At 38.5% G+C, this 22,785-nt stretch overlaps 2 protein-coding genes across 5 annotated transcripts in view; one reads left to right on the plus strand and one right to left on the minus strand.

The window, feature by feature from the left end:
- The window catches only part of LOC134344396 (lanosterol 14-alpha demethylase), a 28,532-nt gene extending 22,420 nt beyond the window's left edge, over window positions 1-6,112 (plus strand). The window contains exon 10 of the mRNA XM_063044113.1: window positions 1,414-6,112. Within this exon, the coding sequence (XP_062900183.1) occupies window positions 1,414-1,592 (179 nt within the window). The 3' untranslated portion in view covers window positions 1,593-6,112. The remainder of the gene's footprint in view (window positions 1-1,413) is intronic.
- A 3,084-nt stretch (window positions 6,113-9,196) lies between these two features.
- Window positions 9,197-22,785, minus strand: part of akap9 (A kinase (PRKA) anchor protein 9) — a 209,777-nt gene continuing 196,188 nt past the window's right edge. For all 4 annotated transcript variants that reach the window (XM_063044116.1, XM_063044117.1, XM_063044115.1 and 1 more), the window contains 3 exons: window positions 20,774-20,930; window positions 20,108-20,247; window positions 9,197-12,941 (listed from right to left, as the gene is read on the minus strand). In XM_063044116.1, coding sequence (XP_062900186.1) covers window positions 12,898-12,941; window positions 20,108-20,247; window positions 20,774-20,930 — 341 coding nt within the window. In that variant the 3' untranslated portion in view covers window positions 9,197-12,897. The remainder of the gene's footprint in view (window positions 12,942-20,107; window positions 20,248-20,773; window positions 20,931-22,785) is intronic.

Here is a 22,785-nt window from a genome sequence, read left to right on the forward strand (position 1 = left end):
AAACATCCTTTCGCCAGTACTCTGTAGCTCTGCCAGAAGAAGTATACTGTGTGAATTCCTCTAACTTCCAAAGTGCTAATTTTAAAATGTGTAACCCTTGGCCAGTATGATCCCCCCATGAGCAATGTGCTTTGTTTACAATGTCCATGGAAAGTTTAATTTCTTAAAATAGAAACAAGCCTGACTTAACATTTCCCCAGTACCAATATTCCTTTGAGTCAAAATGTGGTCGAGGTCCAGTGCTCCCGCTGTGGCCTTCTATATATTGGCGAGACCCGACGCAGACTGGGAGATCATTTCACTGAACACCTGCATTGTGTCCGCCAGAGAAAGCAGGAACTCCCAGTGGCCACACATTTTAATTCCACGTCCCATTCCCATTCTGACATGTCTATCCACGGCCTCCTCTACTGTAAAGATGAAGCCACACTCAGGTTGGAGGAACAACACCTTATATTCTGTCTGGGTAGCCTCCAACCTGATGGCATGAACATTGACTTCTCTAACTTCCGCTAATGCCCCACCTCCCCCTCATACCCCATCCGTTATTTATTTATATACACACATTCTTTCTCTCACTCTCCTTTTTCTCCCTCTGTCCCTCTCACTATACCCCTTGCCCATCCTCTGGGTCCCCCCCCCCTTTCTTTCTCCCTGGGCCTCCTGTCCTATGATCCTCTCATATCCCTTTTGCCAATCACCTGTCCAGCTCTTGGCTCCATTCCTCCCCCACCTGTCTTCTCCTATCATTTTGGATCTCCCCCTCCCCCTCCCACTTTCAAATCTCTTACTAGCTCTTCTTTCAGTTAGTCCTGACGAAGGGTCTCGGCCCGAAACGTCAACTGTACCTCTTCCTAGAGATGCTGCCTGTCACCAGCAACTTTGATGTGTGTTGCTTAATATTCCTTTGATTTGGAATCATCCTTACTAGCTGCCATTCTTGATGAAATTTACAGATCACCTGTTGACTGCAACTCCTGCTTTGTATGTATCCCTCTGCAGAACCAATATGGAGCTTGACTTTTGTTTTTAAAGGGGTAAATAAATTAAAGGTATTTTGCACAATAGTTTCATCACTCATATTTCATTACTCTTTTTTGAGAAGTAATTAAAAGAAAAGACAAGCAACACACACAAAATGCTGGTGGAATTCAGCAGGCCAGGCTACTTCTATGAAAAAAAGAGTACAGTTGACGTTTTGGGCCAAAACCCTTTACCAGTCTTGATGAAGGGTCTTGGCCTGAAACATCGACTGTACTGCTTTCCACAGATGCTGCTTGGCCTGCTGATTTCCTCCAGCATTTTGTGTGTTATTTGGATTTCCTGCATCTGCAGATGTTCTTGTTTGTAAAAGACAATTTATCACATCATGTCTTTTACTTTACAACCTTTAACTTTCTTTTCTTCCTCTAGGTCGTCATCGTTGTATTGGGGAAAATTTTGCATATGTACAGATCAAGACAATCTGGTCTACTTTAATCCGTTTGTATGAATTTGATCTTGTTGATGGATACTTTCCAGTTGTGAACTATGCAACCATGATCCATACCCCTACAAACCCAGTTATCAGCTATAAGAGACGAATGAAATGAGAAATAGATTAATAAAATTTAATCTTGCTATTCTTCAGTGACTTGTTCATGCTATCAAATCATTTTGTTGGTTTGCTGTATAAGAATTTCAACTAATTCAGTACTGATTCTGTAATTACTGTTAATTAATTTCTAAATTAAGGATATTGATAACTGGGGTCAATTTTACAGATAGTAGTGGTCTGAAATTTTGGTGTCTCTGCTCATGAATTGCATTTGTATCCCTGAAAGCAAAGATGTGTTGAGAATTATTTGCATTACTGAGCACTCAAAGACAGCAGCTTGGTGAATTTCCTTGTATTATCACATCCTTTTGTGATTGATTCTCAGTGTTAAACTTCTATCAATTTGAATGTTGTCCCTTTTGCAACAGGTACTTTAACATTTTAGGATGTCACTAGAGAAATGTAGAGAACATATGTTGCAGTTTTCCAGTGGTGGGCTGCTTGTATGAACATTAGGGAGTGAAGTTTGCTTTTAAATATGAATTTGGAGTTTCTGAAGTTGTGGTATAGCTTGGTTTGTAGAAATTTTGTACCAGCTTGGGATGGATAATTATGGTTATGACTTTGTAGCCTCTCAAAATGGGATTGCTTAAGGCTTTAAAACTGTTGTCTCACTTGTGAATGTAATAGGTTGTCATTTTGTTCTGTATTATTTTAACTAATTATGTAGCACCAAAATTGGTCATTGGATCAGGAAATTCATCTCATTATTTATACCCCATCCCTCAGCTAGCCTCAAAACAAAGGATAGTTATGTTGAAAATTCATGAGCAAAAGCATGCCTATTTGGTATGGTGTTTGTAAAACAGTATTTTAATGCATAAGTTCAAATTTATAAAGTAAAAATGTATAAAATGATTAATTAAGTCCTCAGTTGTAGTTAATTCATGAAGGCATGTCACTTGTTTGCTGTTAATATTTTACCATAAGACACAGGAGCAGAATTAGGCCATTTGGCCCATCAAGTCAGCTCTGCCATTCCATTGTGGTTGATTCATTATCCTTTTCAACCCCATTCTCCTATCCTTTCCCTGTAACCTTTTTGCTCTTACCAATGAAGAACCTGTGTTTTAAATATATGTAATGACTTTGCCTCCAGAGCTGTCTGTGGCAATGAATCCTACACTTTCACCACCCTCTAGTTAAAAATATTCTGACTCATCTCTGTTCTAAAGGGACTTGCCTCTATTCTGAAGCTGTGCCCTCTGGTCCTAGGCTGTTCCACTATAGGAAACATCCTCTCCACATCTTCTCTGTCTAGGCCTTTCAATATTCAATATTCTCCTCCCATCACTTCCCATTCCTCTAAACTCCAGGGAGAACAATTCCAGAACTATTAAATGTTCTTCATGCATTAACCCTTCTGTGCCAGGAATCATACTGGTGCACCACCTCTGGTCCCCCTCCAATGCCAGCATATCTTTTCTTAGATAGGGGCCCCAAAACTGCCCACAGCACTCCAACTGCGGTCAACCAATGCTATATGAAGTCTCAACATTCTATCCTTGCTTTTATATCCTAGACTTCTTGAACACTAATATTGCCTTTGTCTTCCATTTTTCTTTCATGTATCTGCTGCTATCACCACTCCAGGCAGGAGATTCCAAGCACTTATCAGTATCAGTTTTTAAAAAAACATCTACCTGACTTCCCCTCTATACTTCCCCCAATCACCTTAAAATTATGCCATCTTGTATTAGCCACCCTGGGAAAAAGGCACTGGCTGTATATCTTATACATTCATCCTATCGTCATAAAATGTGCTCTCTAATCCAGGCTGTATCCTAATAAATCTTCATTCTCTTTAAAGCTTCTTGTGATGATGCTACCAGAAATGAACATAGTACTCCAAGTGCCGTCTAACCAGAGTTGTATAGAGCTCGACAATATCTCATAGCTCTTGAACTCAATCCTCCAGCTAATGAAGGTCTCCAAACCATTTGCTGCCTTAACCACTCTATATATTTGCACTGCAATTGTGAGATCTCTGAATGTGGACCTTAAGATTCCTCTGTTGCTGCACGAAGCTAAGAATCCCATATGAACCCTGTACGACCTTTCAAAGTGTATCACTTCACACTTTTTTGAATTGAACTCCATCTGCCACCTCTCAACCCAGCTCTGCATACTATCAAAGTTCCATCATAACCTTCTATCCACAACCCTAGCAATCTTCGTCATCTGCAAACCTATTAACTCTTCCCCCACCCACCTCCTCAGCTAAGTCATTTATAAAAATCAAGAAAAGCAAGAGTCCCGCTCAGAACAGATCCCTGTGGAATATCACTTTTCACTGACCTCCAGGCAGAATACGCATCACCTACTACCTTCCTCTGCCTTCTATGGGCAAGCCAATTTCGAATCCATGCAACCAAGTTTCCTGGATCCTAAGACTTATGACTTTTTGAATCAGCCTAGCATAGGGAAACATGACAGGCTTATTTTCTTACATCCATAAACATCACATTCATTGCTTTATCAACTTGTTTTGTTACTTCCTCAAAGAATTCATTCAGGCTTGAGTGGCATGGCCTGCTCTTCACAAAGGCATACTGACTACCCCTAATCAGACTGCTTCTCGAAAATCAAGAATCTTCTTCAATAATTTGCCCACTACCGATGTAAAACTCAATGGTTTATAAAGTCTCAGGAGTATCCTTATTACCTTTCTTGAATAAAGAAATAACATTTGCCACCATCTAATCTGCTGGTATTACTCTTGTGGCCAGTGAGGATGCAAAGATCATCTCCAAAGGCGTAGCAGTCTCTTTCATTTCCTGGAGTATATCAAGGCTTTGGGTATTATCTATCCTAGTGTTTTTCAAAACTTCCAGCATATTAGCCTGTTTTACGTTGTCCTCACATTCGTCATGGTCCCTTTTCCCTTTCAATAATGAATACTGAAGGCAGGTATTCATTAAGGACCTACCGACCTTCTCTAATTCCAAACATGTTTCTTCTGTGTCCCTGATTGGTCCTACTGGAATAGTCATCCTTCTGTTCTTTATGTACACAAAGAACACCTTGGGGTTTTCATCAATCCTACTCACCAAGGCCTTCTGATGTCCCCTTCTAGCTCTCATTTCTTTCCTTTTTAAATCTTTTTATTGAGTAAGTATACAAAAAAGGTAAGCCATATAAACATTAGTACAATGTTAAAGTATAATAAAATTCCAAAAGATAACAATACCAAAAAGAAAATACTACAAACAATGTAATTTAAGCATAAGAAACCAAGATAACATAATAGTATACTAGATTTTATATATATCAATGGAAAAAAAGAAAAAAAAAACCCCAAAAAAAAACCCACCGTGCAACTAACTAAAAGCAAAGCAAAGCAATGGGCTAACTTGAAACCAAACAGAGTTAAACTTAAAATCACGTCCTCAATCCCAACCTCCATTAAAACAGTGAAGAGAAAACAAGAAGGGTAAATATTACATTAAATGAAAATATCGAATAAAAGGTCCCCAAATCTGTTCAAATTTAAATGAAGAATCATAAAGGTTACTTCTAATTTTCTCCAGATTCAAACATAAAATCGTCTGAGAAAACCAAAAAAAGGTAGTTGGAGCATTAAGCTCTTTCCAATGTTGTAAAATACATCTTTTCGCCATTAAAGTAAGAAATGCAATCATTCTACGGGCTGAAGGGGAAAGATTACTAGAAATTTTAGGTAGTCCAAAGATAGCAGTAATAGGGTGAGGAGAGATATCTATATTTAATACCTTAGAAATAATATTGAAAATATCTCTCCAAAAAGTTTCCAAAGTAGGGCAAGACCAAAACATATGAGTTAAAGAGGCTATCTGCCCCGAACATCTATCACAGAAAGGATTAATATGCGAGTAAAAACGCGCTAACTTATCTTTGGACATATGTGCTCTATGAACCACTTTAAATTGAATTAGGGAATGTTTAGCACAAATAGAGGAAGTATTAACTAATTGTAAAATCTGCCCCCAATCATCCACAGAAATGGTAAGCCCCAATTCCTGTTCCCAATCTACCCTAATCTTATCAAATGGAGCTTTCCTAAGTTTCATAATAATATTATAAATCATAGCCGATGCACCTTTCTGACATGGATTAAGGTTAATTATCGAATCTAAAATATATATAGGAGGAAGCATTGGAAAGGAAGTAAGTATAGTACTTAGGAAATTTCTAACTTGTAAATATCTAAAAAAATGTATTCTTGATAAGTTATATTTGTTAGATAATTGTTCAAAAGACATAAGGGAACCATCTAAAAATAAATCCAAAAACCGTAAAATACCCTTAGTCTTCCAAGTTTGAAAAGCGCGATCCGTAAAAGAGGGAGGAAAAAATATGTTACCTAAAATAGGAATCGCTAACCCGAATTGATTAAGATCAAAAAATTTTCTGAATTGAAACCAAATGCGCAAAGCATATTTAACTATCGGGTTAGAGACCTGCTTAAGACGTTTCGAATCAAAAGGAAGAGAGGAACCTAAAATAGAACCAAGTGTATAACCCTGAACAGATTGTAATTCCAATGCTACCCATTTAGGAATAAATAGTATGTCCCGATCAAGTAACCAAAATTTCATATGTCGAATATTAATAGCCCAATAATAAAATCTAAAGTTAGGTAATGCTAAACCTCCATCTCTCTTAGCTTTCTGTAAATGTATTTTACCCAGTCTCGGATTCTTGTTCTGCCAAATAAATGAAGAAATTTTAGAGTCAACTTTATCAAAAAAAGATTTAGGAACGAAAATTGGTAATGCCTGAAACACATATAAAAATTTTGGCAAAAAAAACATCTTAACTGCATTAATACGACCAATCAAAGTTAAATATAAGGGAAACCATTTAGATGAAAGTTGAGTAATATGGTCTATTAATGGTAAAAAGTTAGTCTTAAATAAATCTTTATGTTTACAAGTAATTTTAATCCCAAGATATGAAAAGTAATTATTAATCAATTTAAATGGAAATTTATAATATAAGGGAAGATGTTTATTAATCGGAAAAAGTTCACTCTTACTAAGATTTAATTTATAACCTGAGAAAAGACCAAATTGTGCTAATAACTCTAAAACAGCAGGAATGGATCTCTCAGGATTAGAAATATATAAAAGTAAATCATCAGCATAGAGTGATAATTTATGGGACTTTAATCCCCGAGTTATCCCAGTAATATTTAAAGATTCTCGAATAGCAATTGCAAGAGGTTCTAATGCAATATCAAATAATAGGGGACTAAGAGGACAGCCTTGTCGAGTACCACGAAAGAGAGGAAAAAAAGGTGAGTTTAAGGAGTTAGTACGAACCGAGGCTACAGGGGAGTAATATAACAGTTTAATCCAGGATATAAATTTCAAGCTAAAATTAAACATTTCAAGCACCTTAAATAAATAAGGCCATTCTACTCTATCAAAAGCTTTCTCGGCATCTAAAGAAATAACACACTCAGGAACATTTTGTGAGGGAGTATAAACGATATTTAACAATGTACGAATATTATAAAAAGAGTAACGACCTTTAATAAAACCCGTTTGGTCTTCCGAAATAATAGAAGGAAGTACTTTTTCTAGTCTATTTGCTAATAACTTAGAAAAAACTTTAGAATCAACATTTAATAAAGATATTGGTCTATAAGATGCACATTGAGCAGGGTCTTTATCCTTCTTTAGTATTAAAGAAATTGATGCTCTATTAAAAGATTCCGGAAGTTTACCAAGTTTCAAAGAAGCCTCAAAAACCTTATAGAGCCAAGGAATCAATAAAGAAGCAAAACATTTATAAAATTCAACGGTAAACCCATCAGGGCCAGGAGCTTTCCCCAGATTCATAGAAAAAATAACATTCTTAATCTCATCCATTGTAATGGAAGTATCTAATAAAGAAGACATATCCTGTGAAATCAGAGGGAAGTCTAACTTATCTAAAAAATCATTCATATATTTAGAATCTCGAGGAGACTCTGATTGGTATAAAGAAGAATAAAAATCACAAAAGGTTTGATTAATCCCCACATGATCCAATATCAATCGATCATTTTGGTTATAAATCTGATTGATTTGAGATTTAACATAATTAGATTTCAATTGATTAGCCAGCAGCTTGCCAATTTTATCACTGTGAACATAAAAATCACTTCTTGTTTTCTTTAATTGGTTTACAATCGAGGACGAGAGTAGTAAACTGTGTTCCATTTGAAGTTCAGTTCTTTGTTTGTATAGCTCCTCAGAAGGAGCCATAACATATTTCTTATCAATTTCTTTAATCTTGTCCACAATTACCATCTCCTCCTGCTTCTGTTTCTTCCTCAAAGCAACGGAATACGAAATAATCTGACCCCGAATATAGGCTTTAAAAGTGTCCCAAAGAGTGTTAACCGAAATATCTTCTGTATGGTTAATTGTAAAAAAAAGCTCAATCTGTTCATTCATAAAATTAACAAAGTCCGAGTCCTGAAGCAACAGCGAATTAAAACGCCATTGTCTATTGTTTGGTATATTGGCCATAATTTTAATAGAAAGCTTAAGTGGAGCATGATCCGAAATGGTTATAGAATCATAATCACATTTAATCACTGAAGAAATGAGACGAGAATCAATGAAAAAATAATCAATTCTTGAATAGGAATGATGAACATGTGAAAAGAAGGAAAAATCTTTTTCCTGAGGATGCAGAAAACGCCAAATGTCCGTCGACCCAGAATCAGAAAGGAAAAAATTAATCAAATTTGCAGATTTATTAGGTAAAGTCCGTAAAGGAGCCGAACGGTCCAAAGCTGGAGATAAACAGGTATTAAGATCTCCGCCCCAAATCAATGAAAACTCGTTCAAATTCGGAAACTGATCAAACAATGATTTATAAAATTCCGGACAATCCATATTAGGAGCATAAACATTAACCAAAACTACTTTTTTATTAAATAATAAACCACTAACCAATAAAAATCTACCATTCGGATCAGAGATAATATCCTGTTGTATAAAAGTAACTGAGGAGTCTATAAAGATAGAGACGCCTCGAATCTTAGCATTGGAGTTCGAATGAAATTGTTGTCCCTTCCAAAATTTGAAAAAACGTAGTCTGTCCCCCCTCCGTACATGGGTCTCTTGTAAAAATAAAATTTGTGCTTTAAGTCTCCGGAACACTTTAAAAACTTTTTTCCTTTTAATAGGATGATTAAGACCATTAGTATTCCAGGAGACAAAATTAATAATAGACTCCATAAATCCTAAAGTCAACCCATAACAAGGAGGATTGACAATAGGCGCGACCCACAGACCCGGAGAGGAAACAGAACATACAAAAGATACCGGGGAAAAGGACGTAACCAATACTTCAATAATGTATATAGCCCAAAGAGAAACAAACTAAAACGTGAAGCCCCTCCCACCGCCCCCCACCCCAGGACCCCAAGGCGAAATCTAAAGCAGACCCGCCAGAAAGAAGCAAGCGCTAAAACTACCCCCATGACTTCCGGTATACGCTCCCTAAAAAAAAGGTATAAATATGAAAAGGATCAGCTAATTGTAAAACAGTAAAAAATAAGTAAAAAAAAGTTAGCTCAATTAAAATACACACAGAACAGAACAAAAGCCGGAAAGTATATATTAAAAAAAACCACAATAAACCTCAAACTCATGAATAGACACAGCAACAAAAAAAATAGGATTATTAACATAAAATGATTATAAAAAGCAAAACAGAATAAAATTTAAAAAAAACTACAAAATTTAAGGCCGCACAGGAAATACGTAAGATGACAAAAGGGAAGTAACCACCCAGAATCCCCTGGGAAAAGAAAGAAATGACGCAGTTAAAAAGAAAGTTTAGCAGCCATATTAAGAAATCGAAAGTAAACTTTTCTGCCCAAATAGGGCACAGAAAAGTTAAAACCAACCAATTCACAGCCTCCGATCAACGGAGAAAATTAAAAAAAGGCAATTAAGATGTTGAAGATGAAAGTTGATCCAGATAACTCTGGGCATCCGATGGAGAATCAAAAAAACGAAGAGCTCCATCTAACATGCGAATCCTTAGACGTGCAGGGTACAGCAGCGCTGGTCTTAAATCCATTTTATAGAATTCCGACATCACGGATCTGTAACGGACCCGTTGGTCCCAGATTGGTTTACTGAAATCTTCCACGAATCGGAACTTAAGATCCGAAAAATCAATGAAACCTTTAGATCGAGCGAATCGAAACAGTCTCTCCTTATCTTGAAAGTAATGAAAACGTAAGATAACATGCCTAGGTCTATCTGACCTAGACGAGTATGATGGGATTCTGTGAACACGATCCAGTAGCGGTGGTTGGTCAGGAAATACAGTAGGGAATGCATCTTTTAAAAGTTGAGAGAAATATTTCATAGGGTTGTTAGCTTCCACGGCTTCCCTGACGCCAATCATTCGTAAATTCTGCCGTCGCATTCTAGATTCCAAGTCAGAGTTTTTAAAAGTCAAAAAGTCAAGTTTCTTCTTCATTACATTAATTGTTTCTTCGACTTTCCCCATCTTAAGCTCACTTTGTTGCGCGGATTTTTGAAGACCAGATATAGCCGACTGATGTTCCGCAATACATGTTTGCATCTTATCAATTAAATCGGCAATTTTCTGGAACTTAGTTGAGATTTCCATATGAATCAGGTCTTTAACAAAGCCCATAATTTCTGTACGAATCATCTCCCTAACAGAGGTTGAAATTTCCCTCTGAATTAACTCCGATATAGCTTCCAAAGTCACCGGTGATTCAGTCGGAGGGAGATCCGTAGCTTTCGGTTTAACCGGAGGTTTACCATCCTTGCCGTCTTTCCCGTTCTTAGACATAGCAGATCTAAGTTCCATCCAATTGTCAGAGAATTCAGTTTAATTCAAAGTATTGTAAAAATTGATGCCTTAATAGTTAATTAAAGTATAGCTGACCATAGAGAGAAAAAACTCAGAGGTAATGGAGCGAGTCAAGAACGCGACTTCACTCCATGAGCGCTACCGGAAGTCTCCCTAGCTCTCATTTCTTAAGCTCCTTCCCAGCTACCTTATGACTCTCAAGAGTCCTGTCTGATCCTTGAGTTCTGAGCTTTTTTCCTCTTGTTCCACATTTTTCATCAACCATGGTTCCTTCACCCCACTGTCTTTTATCTGTCTCAAAGAAAAAAAACATAGCATTGTAAATAAAACATCACTAAACAATCCAACTGCTCTCAAACTTAAATAAATGATCTGCTGCCAGAGTTGGTCTTCAGTTATTGATCGTGTGACCAAGCAGAAATTGTTGAGAATTTATTTGAAAAGTCTTACAGAAAATCATTATTTCTAAAGATGAGTGTGGAATTTAATTACTTTGAAGCACCTTAGCCACTTAACTACAGCTCTAAATCACTTCTGGGCACAGAAAGCACCAACTTTCTGCATTCAAAGAAGATAACAGCATAGCACCACTGTTCTCTGCAAAAAGACGACAAGTTGACAACTTGGATTTACATACCATCATTAACACTTTAATAATGTTTCATGTGCTTCACAATTATTACAAAAGCTAACCTAATGATTGGTCATACTGGTATCTTGATAGAAATTTTACAAAGCCCTCCTAAGGTCTGGACAATTAAAGAAGACTACAGTTGGGAAAATGGTAATACAACTCTGGAAGAAGAAATTTAAGGTTTGTAGGTAGTTACAGAAACAGGCAGAGTCAAGCATCTGAATTTAAATTTTAAAATCAAAATGTCTAGGACCTGGGGTTAATGACCACAGGATCATTGACTGATAATTAATGAGGTCTGAATGTGTTTATGTGAGTGGAAGCAACTGCACATGAGGATGGTTGAGATTGGAGGAACTGCATATCAAACACACTGTATAACAGATGGTGTGTGGAACCTGATACGCTTTCAAACAACACTACATAAAATGAAAGCACCACATTAGAACAAGATTAATAAGAGCTCCTTAGGGAACAAGATGTTGGTAGCTTGCAAAGAAGAGAATCCATTACAAATGCCTGTCCTGTGCAACTTGATTTGAATGAGAGCAGATTAGCTGGCAGTCATAATGTCAAGAGGGTGACTGAAGAGTTTCAGAGAATTAAGTTTGTTGATTTTTCAATACATTATTCCATTTGCAAGCTTGCAGAAATTAACTTGTTATTCTTTCCTTTGTGAGCAAAGCTCTCACAACATCCAAAGATGAGAACATTGGTGGGGATAATAATTCTCAAGCATAACTTGCTCATAGCCTAAATTAGCTCAACCGTCAAGATCTTAAATATTGAAAATCATAGGCCAAATGAGGCAAGACATTCAACTTTGGAATGTACAAAATCAACATTTCATTGCAAACACTGAATATTAGAATTATTTTCCCAGGTAGTTTATTGGGAATAATAATGTATAATCAAAGGCAGTACTGGATTTTCCTTGACAATGCTAAGTACTTAAACATAGTAATTAGTCATGATTTTTTTATGGTGCTACTATGAAATACTACTTGTCATGAATAAACTCTTCTCGGGCTACCAGCTGGGTACAGGTATCGATTTTAACCAACGTTTCAATGACAAACTCTGCCATCTTCATCAGGAATGATGCCTCGGCATGTCTAGTCCGGCTTCACATCTAAACTAGTTTGCCATTTACTGTTATTATATGATTATTTTAGAACATCTTTTATGAGTCAAATGCAGTTACAGATATATTTTAAATCCAAAGAGTCAGAGGAAAATTGTCCTTCCAAAACCAAACTGAGAATGTCAAAATGTTCAAATTCTATATGACAGTGTAAAATTGCAGTTCTGTAATCAATCAACTTCGTTCCGAGGAAAAAAAGTGCAAATTTAAAAGTTCTGAATTCTGAATTCCTGTTTATTTCAATACTTTGACAAAATACCCATATAATTCAAAACCTCTACCATTACAAAAATAATTCCTCTACAAACTGTACTTACTGTCCACTGTGCCAAAGCTGTAATGGACCTTGTAGTGTAACCTCAGCAGCCACCAGAAAGACTGCAGTGCGCTTGGAATCATTTAATAAACATTTTTCCTTCTACCCTTTAAATAAACAGCTTTAAGTTATAATCATGTTTAAATTAGCAATCCACAAATATACAATTAAATTATTTAGACAGATTGTATCCTGCACATTGGAAGCTTAAACTTATTTAAAGGATAAAATACATTTAGATTTGCAGGCAAGGCATTTTCATTATCCAATCCACAGAAGTCCCACAATATACAGAAAATAAAAGGAAAAATATTCAAAACAGCTTCAAAAGCAATCCAGTTTCAGGTCAAAAAGCAGTTTCCAAGGCACTATCTTCTGGTCCCATAGTGCATCTGAGCGTAAGACGCTGAACCTAAGTATTGCAAAGAAAACAAACTGATGAAAAGCCATACGGTATGGTTTATGAACAAATAATTCACTAGGTAATTCTAGAATAATCAAGACATTTCAAATATTTTACCTTGTGAGCAAAAGTTATTTTACTGGGGGTCAATGCTAACTGGGGGGAAAAAACACACTATTTCCCAATGGATCTTACTGAGTAGAAATTACATCCATAAGGAATGGCAAACAATATCTGCCTTAGATGAATTTCAAAAATTGGCCTGTGAATTTAAAAAAAAACTGGTAGCATTAGTAACAAACCAATGCACATGGCAAATCTTTGAATATTTAGTGGTCTAATTTGAAACTGAACTGATTAAGGAAAAGTATGGGTAATAGTTTGCATATACATGTACATTCCTATTTAAATCAACTCTATTAATTCCTTTTGATTTCATGGATTAACAATCACATGGAGATGTTTCTGTATAACCAGAAAAGTTTATCTGAACAACCAACCAGTTTTAAAATAAGAGCACACAAAGCCTCATGGGAAGCGATCAGGAGCAAAAACTTGTTTATTATGTCCTTGAAAAACTATTTCTGCTGGAAATAGGATTGCCAGCTTTAGTTTCATCCTTTCTGTATGTACAAACTTTGTAGCTTGTTGGTTAACTTTCTAAATTAACTATACACGAGGAGAATAATTATCTAATCCAGTAAACACTTAAACATTTAAAAATGAAATGCTGTTACAGGTTATTAGAATCCCAATCTGCCAAACACTAAATTTAAGTACAGTGGATTCTGGTTAATTGGGCCATTGGTTAATCGGGGTAGTTGCTTACTTGGACAAAAAATAATTGAAAAAAATAGCCAGATTCCCTTCATTTATTTGGGACAGGAGACTTTTGCCAAACAGTTTCTAACTAGTCAGTCGAAGCAAGTAGCTGGAGAAGTGAGCGGAAGAATTCGGGTCGAAAAAGTCGTTTTTTTTAAAACTGCTCGGGGAGAAGGGTCTGCACTGCGCAGGCGCGTGACTTAGCGCGCCAAGGTTTAAAAAGGGAAAATTTCAACGGTTCTTGTTTCAGTCGAAGCAAGTAGTTGAAGTGAGCGGAAGAATTCGGGTCGAAAAAGTCATTTTTTAAAAAAAACTGCTCGGGGAGAAAGGTCTGCACTGTGCAGGCGTGTGACGTAGCGTGCCAAGGTTTAAAAAGCAGACCACCATATACAGCGGCCATCGTTGCAGCAGCCATCGTCGGAGTGGACTGAGTCAGAGTGGGGCGGCTTTAGCTCAACAGGCTTCGGCGAGAACAGGTAGAGGCGAGGGTAGGTTCTGGTAAGTTTTTTGTTCAGATTTGTCTAGCATAGAGAGAATGCCAGGCAGGATGTTGGAATGCTCCTCTTGCAGAATGTGGGAAGTCAGGGAGCCCTCCAGTGTCCCTGATAACGACACCTGCAGGAAGTGCATCCAGCTGCAGCTCCTAACAAACCGCATTAGGGAACTGGAGCAGGAGCTGGATGACCTGCGGAGCATTCGGGAGAATGAGGAGATTATAGATCGTAGCTACAGGGAGGTAGTTACGCCCAAGGGGCAGAGGACAGGAAATTGGGTCACTGTCAGGCGAGGGAAGGGGAAAGGGCAGGCAGAGCAGGGTTCCCCTGTGGCCATTCCCCTCAGCAACAAGTATACCGCATTGGATACTGTTGGGGGGGATGACTTTCCCGGGACTAGCTGCAGTAGCCGGATCTCTGGCACTGAGACTGGCTCTGCAGTGCAGAAGGGAGGTGGGAGAAAGAGGAGAGCGGTAGTGATAGGGGACTCGATAGTTAGAGGTACAGATAGGAGGTTCTGTGGTCGTGACAGAGAATCCAGGATGGTTTGTTGCCTCCCAGGTGCCAGGGTCAAGGATGTCTCTGATCGATTGCATGACATTCTGAAGTGGGAGGGTGATCAGCCAGATGTCGTGGTGCACATTGGTACCAATGACATAGCAAGGAAGAGTGAGGAGGTCCTGGACAGTGAGTATAGAGAGCTTGGTAGGAAGTTGAAAAGCAGGACCTCGAGGGTGGTAATCTCAGGATTGCTACCTGTGCTACGTGCCAGTGAGGGTAGGAATAGGATGCTCTGGAGGAGGAACAAGTGGCTGAGGAACTGGTGTAGGGGGCAGGGTTTCAGATTTCAGGATCACTGGGACCTCTTCTGGGGCAGGTGGGACCTGTACAAGAGAGATGGGTTACACTTGAACCACAGGGGGACCAATATCCTTTCAGGGAGGTTTGTTGGTGCTATTGGGGAGGCTTTAAACTAGATTTGCAGGGGGATGGGAACCAGAGTGCCAGAGCTGACAGTGTGGCTGGGGTGAAAATAAATGATGTTGAAAGTTTAAGCAAATCCGCTGATAGAAAGGTTGTGAGTGGTGGTAAAAGTCTTCTGAGGTGTATATATTTCAATGCTAGGAGTATTGCGGGGAAGGCGGATGAGTTGAGGGCGTGGATTGACACGTGGAATTATGACGTTGTAGCAATTAGTGAAACTTGGCTACAGGAGGGGCAGGACTGGCAGCTTAATATTCCAGGGTTTCGATGTTTCAGATGTGATCGAGGCAGAGGAATGAAAGGTGGGGGAGTAGCATTGCTTGTTAGGGAGAATATTACAGCAGTGCTCAGGCAGGACAGATTAGAGGGCTTGTCTATTGAGTCCTTATGGGTGGAGCTGAGAAACAGGAAAGGTATGGCCACATTAGTGGGATTGTATTACAGACCACCCAATAGTCAACGAGACTTGGAAGAGCAAATCTGCAGAGAGATAGCAGGCAACTGCAGGAAACATAAAGTTGTGGTGGTAGGGGATTTTAATTTTCCATATATTGATTGGGACTCCCATACTGTTAGGGGTCTAGATGGTTTAGAGTTTGTAAAATGTGTTCAGGAAAGCTTTCTAAATCAATATATAGAGGGACCAACTAGAGGGGATGCAATATTGGATCTCCTGTTAGGAAATGAATTAGGGCAAGTGACAGAAGTCTGTGTAGTGGAGCACTTTGGTTCCAGTGATCATAACACCATTAGTTTCAATTTGATCATGGACAAGGATAGATCTGGTCCTAGGGTTGAGGTTCTGAACTGGAAGGCGGCCAAATTTGAAGAAATGAGAAAGGATCTAAAAAGCGTGGATTGGGACAGGTTGTTCTCTGGTAAAGATGTGATTGGTAGGTGGGAAGCCTTCAAAGGGGAAATTTTGAGAGTGCAGAGTTTGTATGTTCCTGTCAGGATTAAAGGCAAATTGAATAGGAATAAGGAACCTTGGTTCTCAAGGGATATTGCAACTCTGATAAAGAAGGAGAGGGAGTTGTATGAAATGTATAGGAAACAGGGGGTAAATCAGGTGCTTGAGGAGTATAAGAAGTGCAAGAAAATACTTAAGAAAGAAATCAGGAGAGCTAAAAGAAGACATGAGGTTGCCTTGGCAGTCAAAGTGAAGGATAATCCAAAGAACTTTTACAAGTATATTAAGAGCAAAAGGATTGTAAGGGATAAAATTGGTCCTCTTGAAGATCAGAGTGGTCGGCTTTGTACGGAACCAAAGGAAATGGGGGAGATCTTAAATAGGTTTTTTGCGTCTGTATTTACTAAGGAAGCTGGCATGAAATCTATGGAATTGAGGGAATCAAGTAGTGAGACCATGGAAACTGTACAGATTGAAAAGGAGGAGGTGCTTGCTGTCTTGAGGAAAATTAAAGTGGATAAATCCCTGGGCCTGACAGAGTGTTCCCTCGGACCTTGAAGGAGACTAGTGTTGAAATTGCGGGGGCCCTGGCAGAAATATTTAAAATGTCGCTGTCTACGGGTGAAGTGCCGGAGGATTGGAGAGTGGCTCATGTTGTTCCTTTGTTTAAAAAAGGATCGAAAAGTAATCTGGGAAATTATAGGCTGGTGAGTTTAACGTCGGTAGTAGGTAAGTTATTGGAGGGAGTACTAAGAGACAGAATCTACAAGCATTTGGATAGACAGGGACTTATTAGGGAGAGTCAACATGGCTTTGTGCGTGGTAGGTCATGTTTGACCAATCTGTTGGAGTTTTTCGAGGAGGTTACCAGGAAAGTGGATGAAGGGAAGGCAGTGGATATTATCTACATGGACTTCAGTAGGGCCTTTGACAAGGTCCCGCATGGGAGGTTAGTTAGGAAAATTCAGTCGCTAGGTATACATGGAGAGGTGGTAAATTGGATTAGACATTGGCTCAATGGAAGAAGCCAGAGAGTGGTGGTAGAGAATTGCTTCTCTGAGTGGAGGCCTGTGAGTAGTGGTGTGCCACAGGGATCAGTGCTGGGTCCATTGTTATTTGTCATCTATATCAATGATCTGGATGATAATGTGGTAAATTGGATCAGCAAGTTTGCTGATGATACAAAGATTGGAGGTGTAGTAGACAGTGAGGAAGGTTTTCAGAGCCTGCAGAGGGACTTGGACCAGCTGGAAAAATGGGCTGAAAAATGGCAGATGGAGTTTAATACTGACAAGTGTGAGGTATTGCACGTTGGAAGGACAAACCAACGTAGAACATACAGGGTTAATGGTAAGGCACTGAGGAGTGCAGTGGAATAGAGGGATCTGGGAATACAGATACAAAATTCCCTAAAAGTGTCGTCACAGGTAGATAGGGTCGTAAAGAGAGCTTTTGGTACATTGGCCTTTATTAATCATAGTATTGAGTATAAGAGCTGGAATGTTATGATGAGGTTGTATAAGGCATTGGTGAGGCCGAATCTGGAGTATTGTGTTCAGTTTTGGTCACCAAATTACAGGAAGGATATAAATAAGGTTGAAAGAGTACAGAGAAGGTTTACAAGGATGTTGCCGGGACTTGAGAAACTCAGTTACAGAGAAAGGTTGAATAGGTTAGGACTTTATTCCCTGGAGCGTAGAAGAATGAGGGGAGATTTGATAGAGGTATATTAAATTATGATGGGTATAGATAGAGTGAATGCAAGCAGGCTTTTTCCACTGAGGCAAGGGGAGAAAAAAACCAGAGGACATGGGTTAAGGGTGAGGGGGGAAAAGTTCAAAGGGAACATTAGGGGGGGCTTCTTCACACAGAGAGTGGTGGGAGTATGGAATGAGCTGCCAGACGAGGTGGTAAATGCGGGTTCTTTTTTAACATTTAAGAATAAATTGGACAGATACATGGATGGGAGGTGTATGGAGGGATATGGTCCGTGTGCAGGTCAGTGGGACTAGGCAGAAAATGGTTTGGCACAGCCAAGAAGGGATAAAGGGCCTGTTTCTGTGCTGTAGTTTCTATGGTTCTATGGTTCTATAACTAGTGTCAGTTGCGTGCACTTGTGTGGCAGTCACACTGTACCGCGCTTGGAGCGAACAGCTTCTAAATAGCGTCAGTCGCGTTTGTGCTAAAAAAAAAATCAGCAATTTATGTCACTGATAGTTGGCGAGTAACAAGTAGTAAGTCAATTTTGAACTGTTTTGCTCACTGTGGTTTCAAGTGTTCAGGCTTGGAGACGCCATAAACAACAAGGAGTGAAAATGAAACGGTTTCACTACTTTTAACAGGTTAGGAACTATGGTGAACTTAAAGGTATCGACAATCATCTTGAATGTTACAATGATAATGAAAATTTGGAGGATGCAATTGTCACAAATTGTATGAAGGCATTCCATTTACTGCACTTGATATCGGCGCTAATTTTATTCATTTACAGTCAATAGAAAATGGCTGCATAATTCATCCAATTTATAGTACTGTATTAGTAGTATTTTAATTTGTTCTGTATTTTATTTAAATAATTTGTTACTCACTTAAATGGTAGTTTGTCTTTTTTAAAATACCTTTGTAACTATAAACTGCTTACTTACTGCCTGTTACACCGCTGGTGTTTAGGACAATGAAGGTCCTCCAACTCTGTCTATACTGTTGCACACAGATACAGAAGGATTCTTCATTTGCTGTTTCTTTTAACAATTTTGTTTTACCGGTCTAGGACATTAACCCTGAGCTGGAACCCTGAACCTGAAGAAATGGTAGACCACTTTTAGCCTGGCCTTTGACCTGTTTGGCATGGGTGACCCTACCAAGAGCCAAAGCATAGAGCCAACATGGCTCTCTGGGTCATTGAGGCACACAAGCCTCCAAACCCTATGACAAGATTGTGGTCCTCTTAGAGGAACTCTAACTGCTAAGAGTGGAAAATCTTGAGCAGTGGACCCTACTTCAGTCTGTGCTTGGAGTCCCAAGCTTCTGGCTGCTTATGTGCTTAAAATTTGACAAATCTGCCCCTTTATATCTCATGTCAACAAAATTAATACAGTAAATTAATTCAGTGCCATTTAAGCACTGAAGTCATGTAAATCCTAGTTGTCATTCATGATTGAGAAGACAGAGTTTTCATTAAGCATTACCTCCTCCTAACCATGTAAGGTGAAATTGAACCAGTAGCTGAAAGCTCAGAAGGAGATGGGTGGGGATGTCAGACCAGCAGGACCATACACTCAGTCACCACTTTATTAGGTACACCTGCTCCTTAATGCAAATACCTAATCACATGACAGCAACTCACTGCATAAACGTATGCAGACATGGCAAAGTGGTTCAATTGTTATTCAAACCAAACATCAGAATGGGGAAGAAATGTGATCTAAGTGACTGAATGGAATAATTGTTGGTGCTGGATGGGGTGGTTTACATATCTCAGAAAAATGTTCTTGATTTCCTGGGATTTCCACACACAACGGTCTCTACACTTTACAGAGAACAGTGCAAAAACAAAAAAAAAAATCCAGCAAGTGGCCATTCTGTGGCCAAAAAAACCTTGTTAATGAGAGAGGCCAGAGGAGAATGGCCAGACTGATTCAAGCTGACAGGAAGGTGACAGTAACTCAAATAACCGCACATTACCACGGTGGCGTGCAGAAGAGCATCTCTAATCGCATCACATTTTGAACCTTGAAGAGAATGGGCTACGCAGCAGAAGACCTCACCAGTTTCCACTCCTGTACCTAATAATGTGGCCACCGAGTGTGTGTGTCACCAGCCCAAAAGGAGGCTCGAAAACATGTTACTTGGCATATCCACTCAGGCACAAGTAGAACATAATCAACCAACGAACAGATTTATAGCTCCACCTAGCAGGTTTTCAAACAAGCACCAAAACCATATCAGTAATGAAACCATATTACCTGACTGCACACTTCCCAGTCGTCGCTGCAGCGATTCCAGTCTGTTAATGTAATCTGTTAAAGCTCTGTCAGGGTCGTAGCTTTGGAGGTGTGAAGCTGCCAAAGACCCTGAATTAGAATCGGGTAGACTGGATTGAGACCTAGGAGATGAGGAAAAAGCTTAGATATCTACATGCGCCTTGACAATTAACATTGACTCAAGCTAGTGGTTATCTGCCAATTTTAGACAAGCAGTAACATCAGCAAAACTCTATCAAAAGAGTATGATGTGTTACAAATAACAAATATACGTTTGTAAATGCCAAACACAACATTTACTCATTGGAATGTGTCTATAGGGACAGTAATAAATTAAAACTAATAGACATGTTTACAGTGTGTAATTTTCAAAATAGTTATAGCTGTCTATGCAAGTAGGAATGTGCTAAAGAGGCTTTGAAATTATTTGAAGATCTGACAATTCTATTTCATGTTACTTTTCTCATAGGTAAACATTTATACTAAATATATAAAGTACAGTTATTCTAAAACAAAGACATAAATGTGTTACTAATTCAGTAAGTTTCAGTGGATGATACTGACAGACTGAACCATTTTTATACAGATACACTAGTTACATACATTAATTTTTTACATTATATTAATTACATTATGCCAAAAAGTCACCTGTGTTGAGAATTTGTGGCTGATCTGGGGGATTCTTGACCAGATCTTTGTCTACTTGTGCAGTGCCTACGATCCCCAAATAATTCTCTAGCTAAGGACGATTCCAAAGATATGGTTCCAGAATGTACAAAAGGAGAATCCATTCTTAGTTCATTAGCTAGATTTTAAAGAACATTTGAATGAATGTGTGGCAATGATTAACCAATTACCCATTACTTAGTTTACATTTATACATGATACTGAAGGCTCTGCCCGATGGTGTGACTTTATTTATACATCAAACAGTTGGCTTGTTACAACAGAGAAGTAACAATTATGCTATGTATGCTAACTAAAGTTGAACAATGATAGACTTAAATGAAGGCTCTTGGATCCACTGGCACAACCTACAATCTTTTCAACCGCTGCCCACAGAAGGGAGATTCATTATACAGCAAGTATCCGTGACGTTGGGCCACCTTAAATTTCAGTAACATTACCTTTATTTTAAAAACTGAATAAATTTTCTATTTTCCCACATCCCAGGGAAGCGATAGCCAATACCAGAGGACGGTCATTGAAGGCGAGTGTAGGAAAGTTTAGGAGATATCAGAAGTAGGTTTTATTTGCACAGAAAACTTTACTGTTCTAGGTTCTAAATGTGCTACAGCCATTAAACCTTCCACTATATAGCCTCATCAATTGTTGCTAAGCTATTTTAGTTGGAAGAATAATGGAGCACATTATCACCAACATAAATCTATTTACTCTGTGCCCACAGTTTTCAATCTTTCTGCACAATTTCTAATTAACAAAAATAAATAGAATGTATGGACAACTATACATAAACAAAGACTGATAAACAGCAATATGCAAAAGACAAATTGTGCAAACAAAAAAATAAGTAATACTAAGAACATGAGTTGTGGATTCCTTGAATGAGTCTATAGGTTGTAGAATCAGTTCAGAGTTAAGGTGAATGAAGCTATCCACACTGGTTCAGGAGCCTGATAGTTGAAGGGTAATAGCTGTTCTTGAACCTGCTGGTGTGGCACCTAAGGTTTCTGTGTCTTTTTGGTATATAAATACAGTAAATGTATGCATTTTACAAGTATTTTACTTCAGTACAGGAACTAGACAGAGTAGTTCTGTTATGGAGAGACATGAGAAGCCAAATCTGTTCTCCCTCTAGTGGAGAAGGTTAAAATGGGAAATGATATAATTATAAAAAATTTGAAAGCTATAGTTAAGATACACTGTAGGAAGCTGCTGCTTATCAGAGGTAAATAAGGAGAGTTAGGGTGAGTATGAAAAGATTTGGAGGGGATACGAAGGGCACATTCTTCACCCAGTCAGTGTTAAGTACCTTGAATGCACTGTCTGTGGGAATATTTGCAGCTGAATTGCTGACACCATTTGATTGACTAAATGAGTACTTGACTGCCTTAGGCATTGTAGGTAATGGATTAAATGCTGGGAGGAGGGATTAATATCCATTGGATATTCACTAATATCCAAGGGTCCACTTGGACAAGTTGGGCTGAATGGCCAGTTTCCCTGCTGTACAATTCTATGGCTGCTTAGAAACCGCAACCTGTTCTAATATTGAACATGATCATGGTGAACCCAACTTTAATTCCTCAGCTTTACCACTCCACAATGACCTGGTTCTAATTTTTAGGCTATACCCTCTAGTGTTATATTCCCCCATCATCAAAAATAATTAATCTGTAACCATAGTATTTCTTTCTACATTAATGTGCTAAAAATCACCATTTACGCCCAAAGGGAATGCAATCCTCATTTGTGTAACCATGCCAGATAATTATCCTTTGAAAACAAGGGACCATTCCTGTAAACCTATATTGTACCCTCTCCAAGGGCAGTGAATTTCTCCCAATATCTTATGTCCAAAAAGGATCAAAGGTACATGAGGTGTAAGCAAGACTGTGTCTGAGATTAGCTGAGCATAGCTTGTAAAATGAGCAACCTTTAATTAGTTTTCTTGATTATTTTTTGACCTGTCCATTGAA

The sequence above is a fragment of the Mobula hypostoma genome, chromosome 3 (genome assembly GCF_963921235.1).
Source record: "Mobula hypostoma chromosome 3, sMobHyp1.1, whole genome shotgun sequence".
Lineage (NCBI taxonomy): Eukaryota > Metazoa > Chordata > Chondrichthyes > Myliobatiformes > Myliobatidae > Mobula > Mobula hypostoma.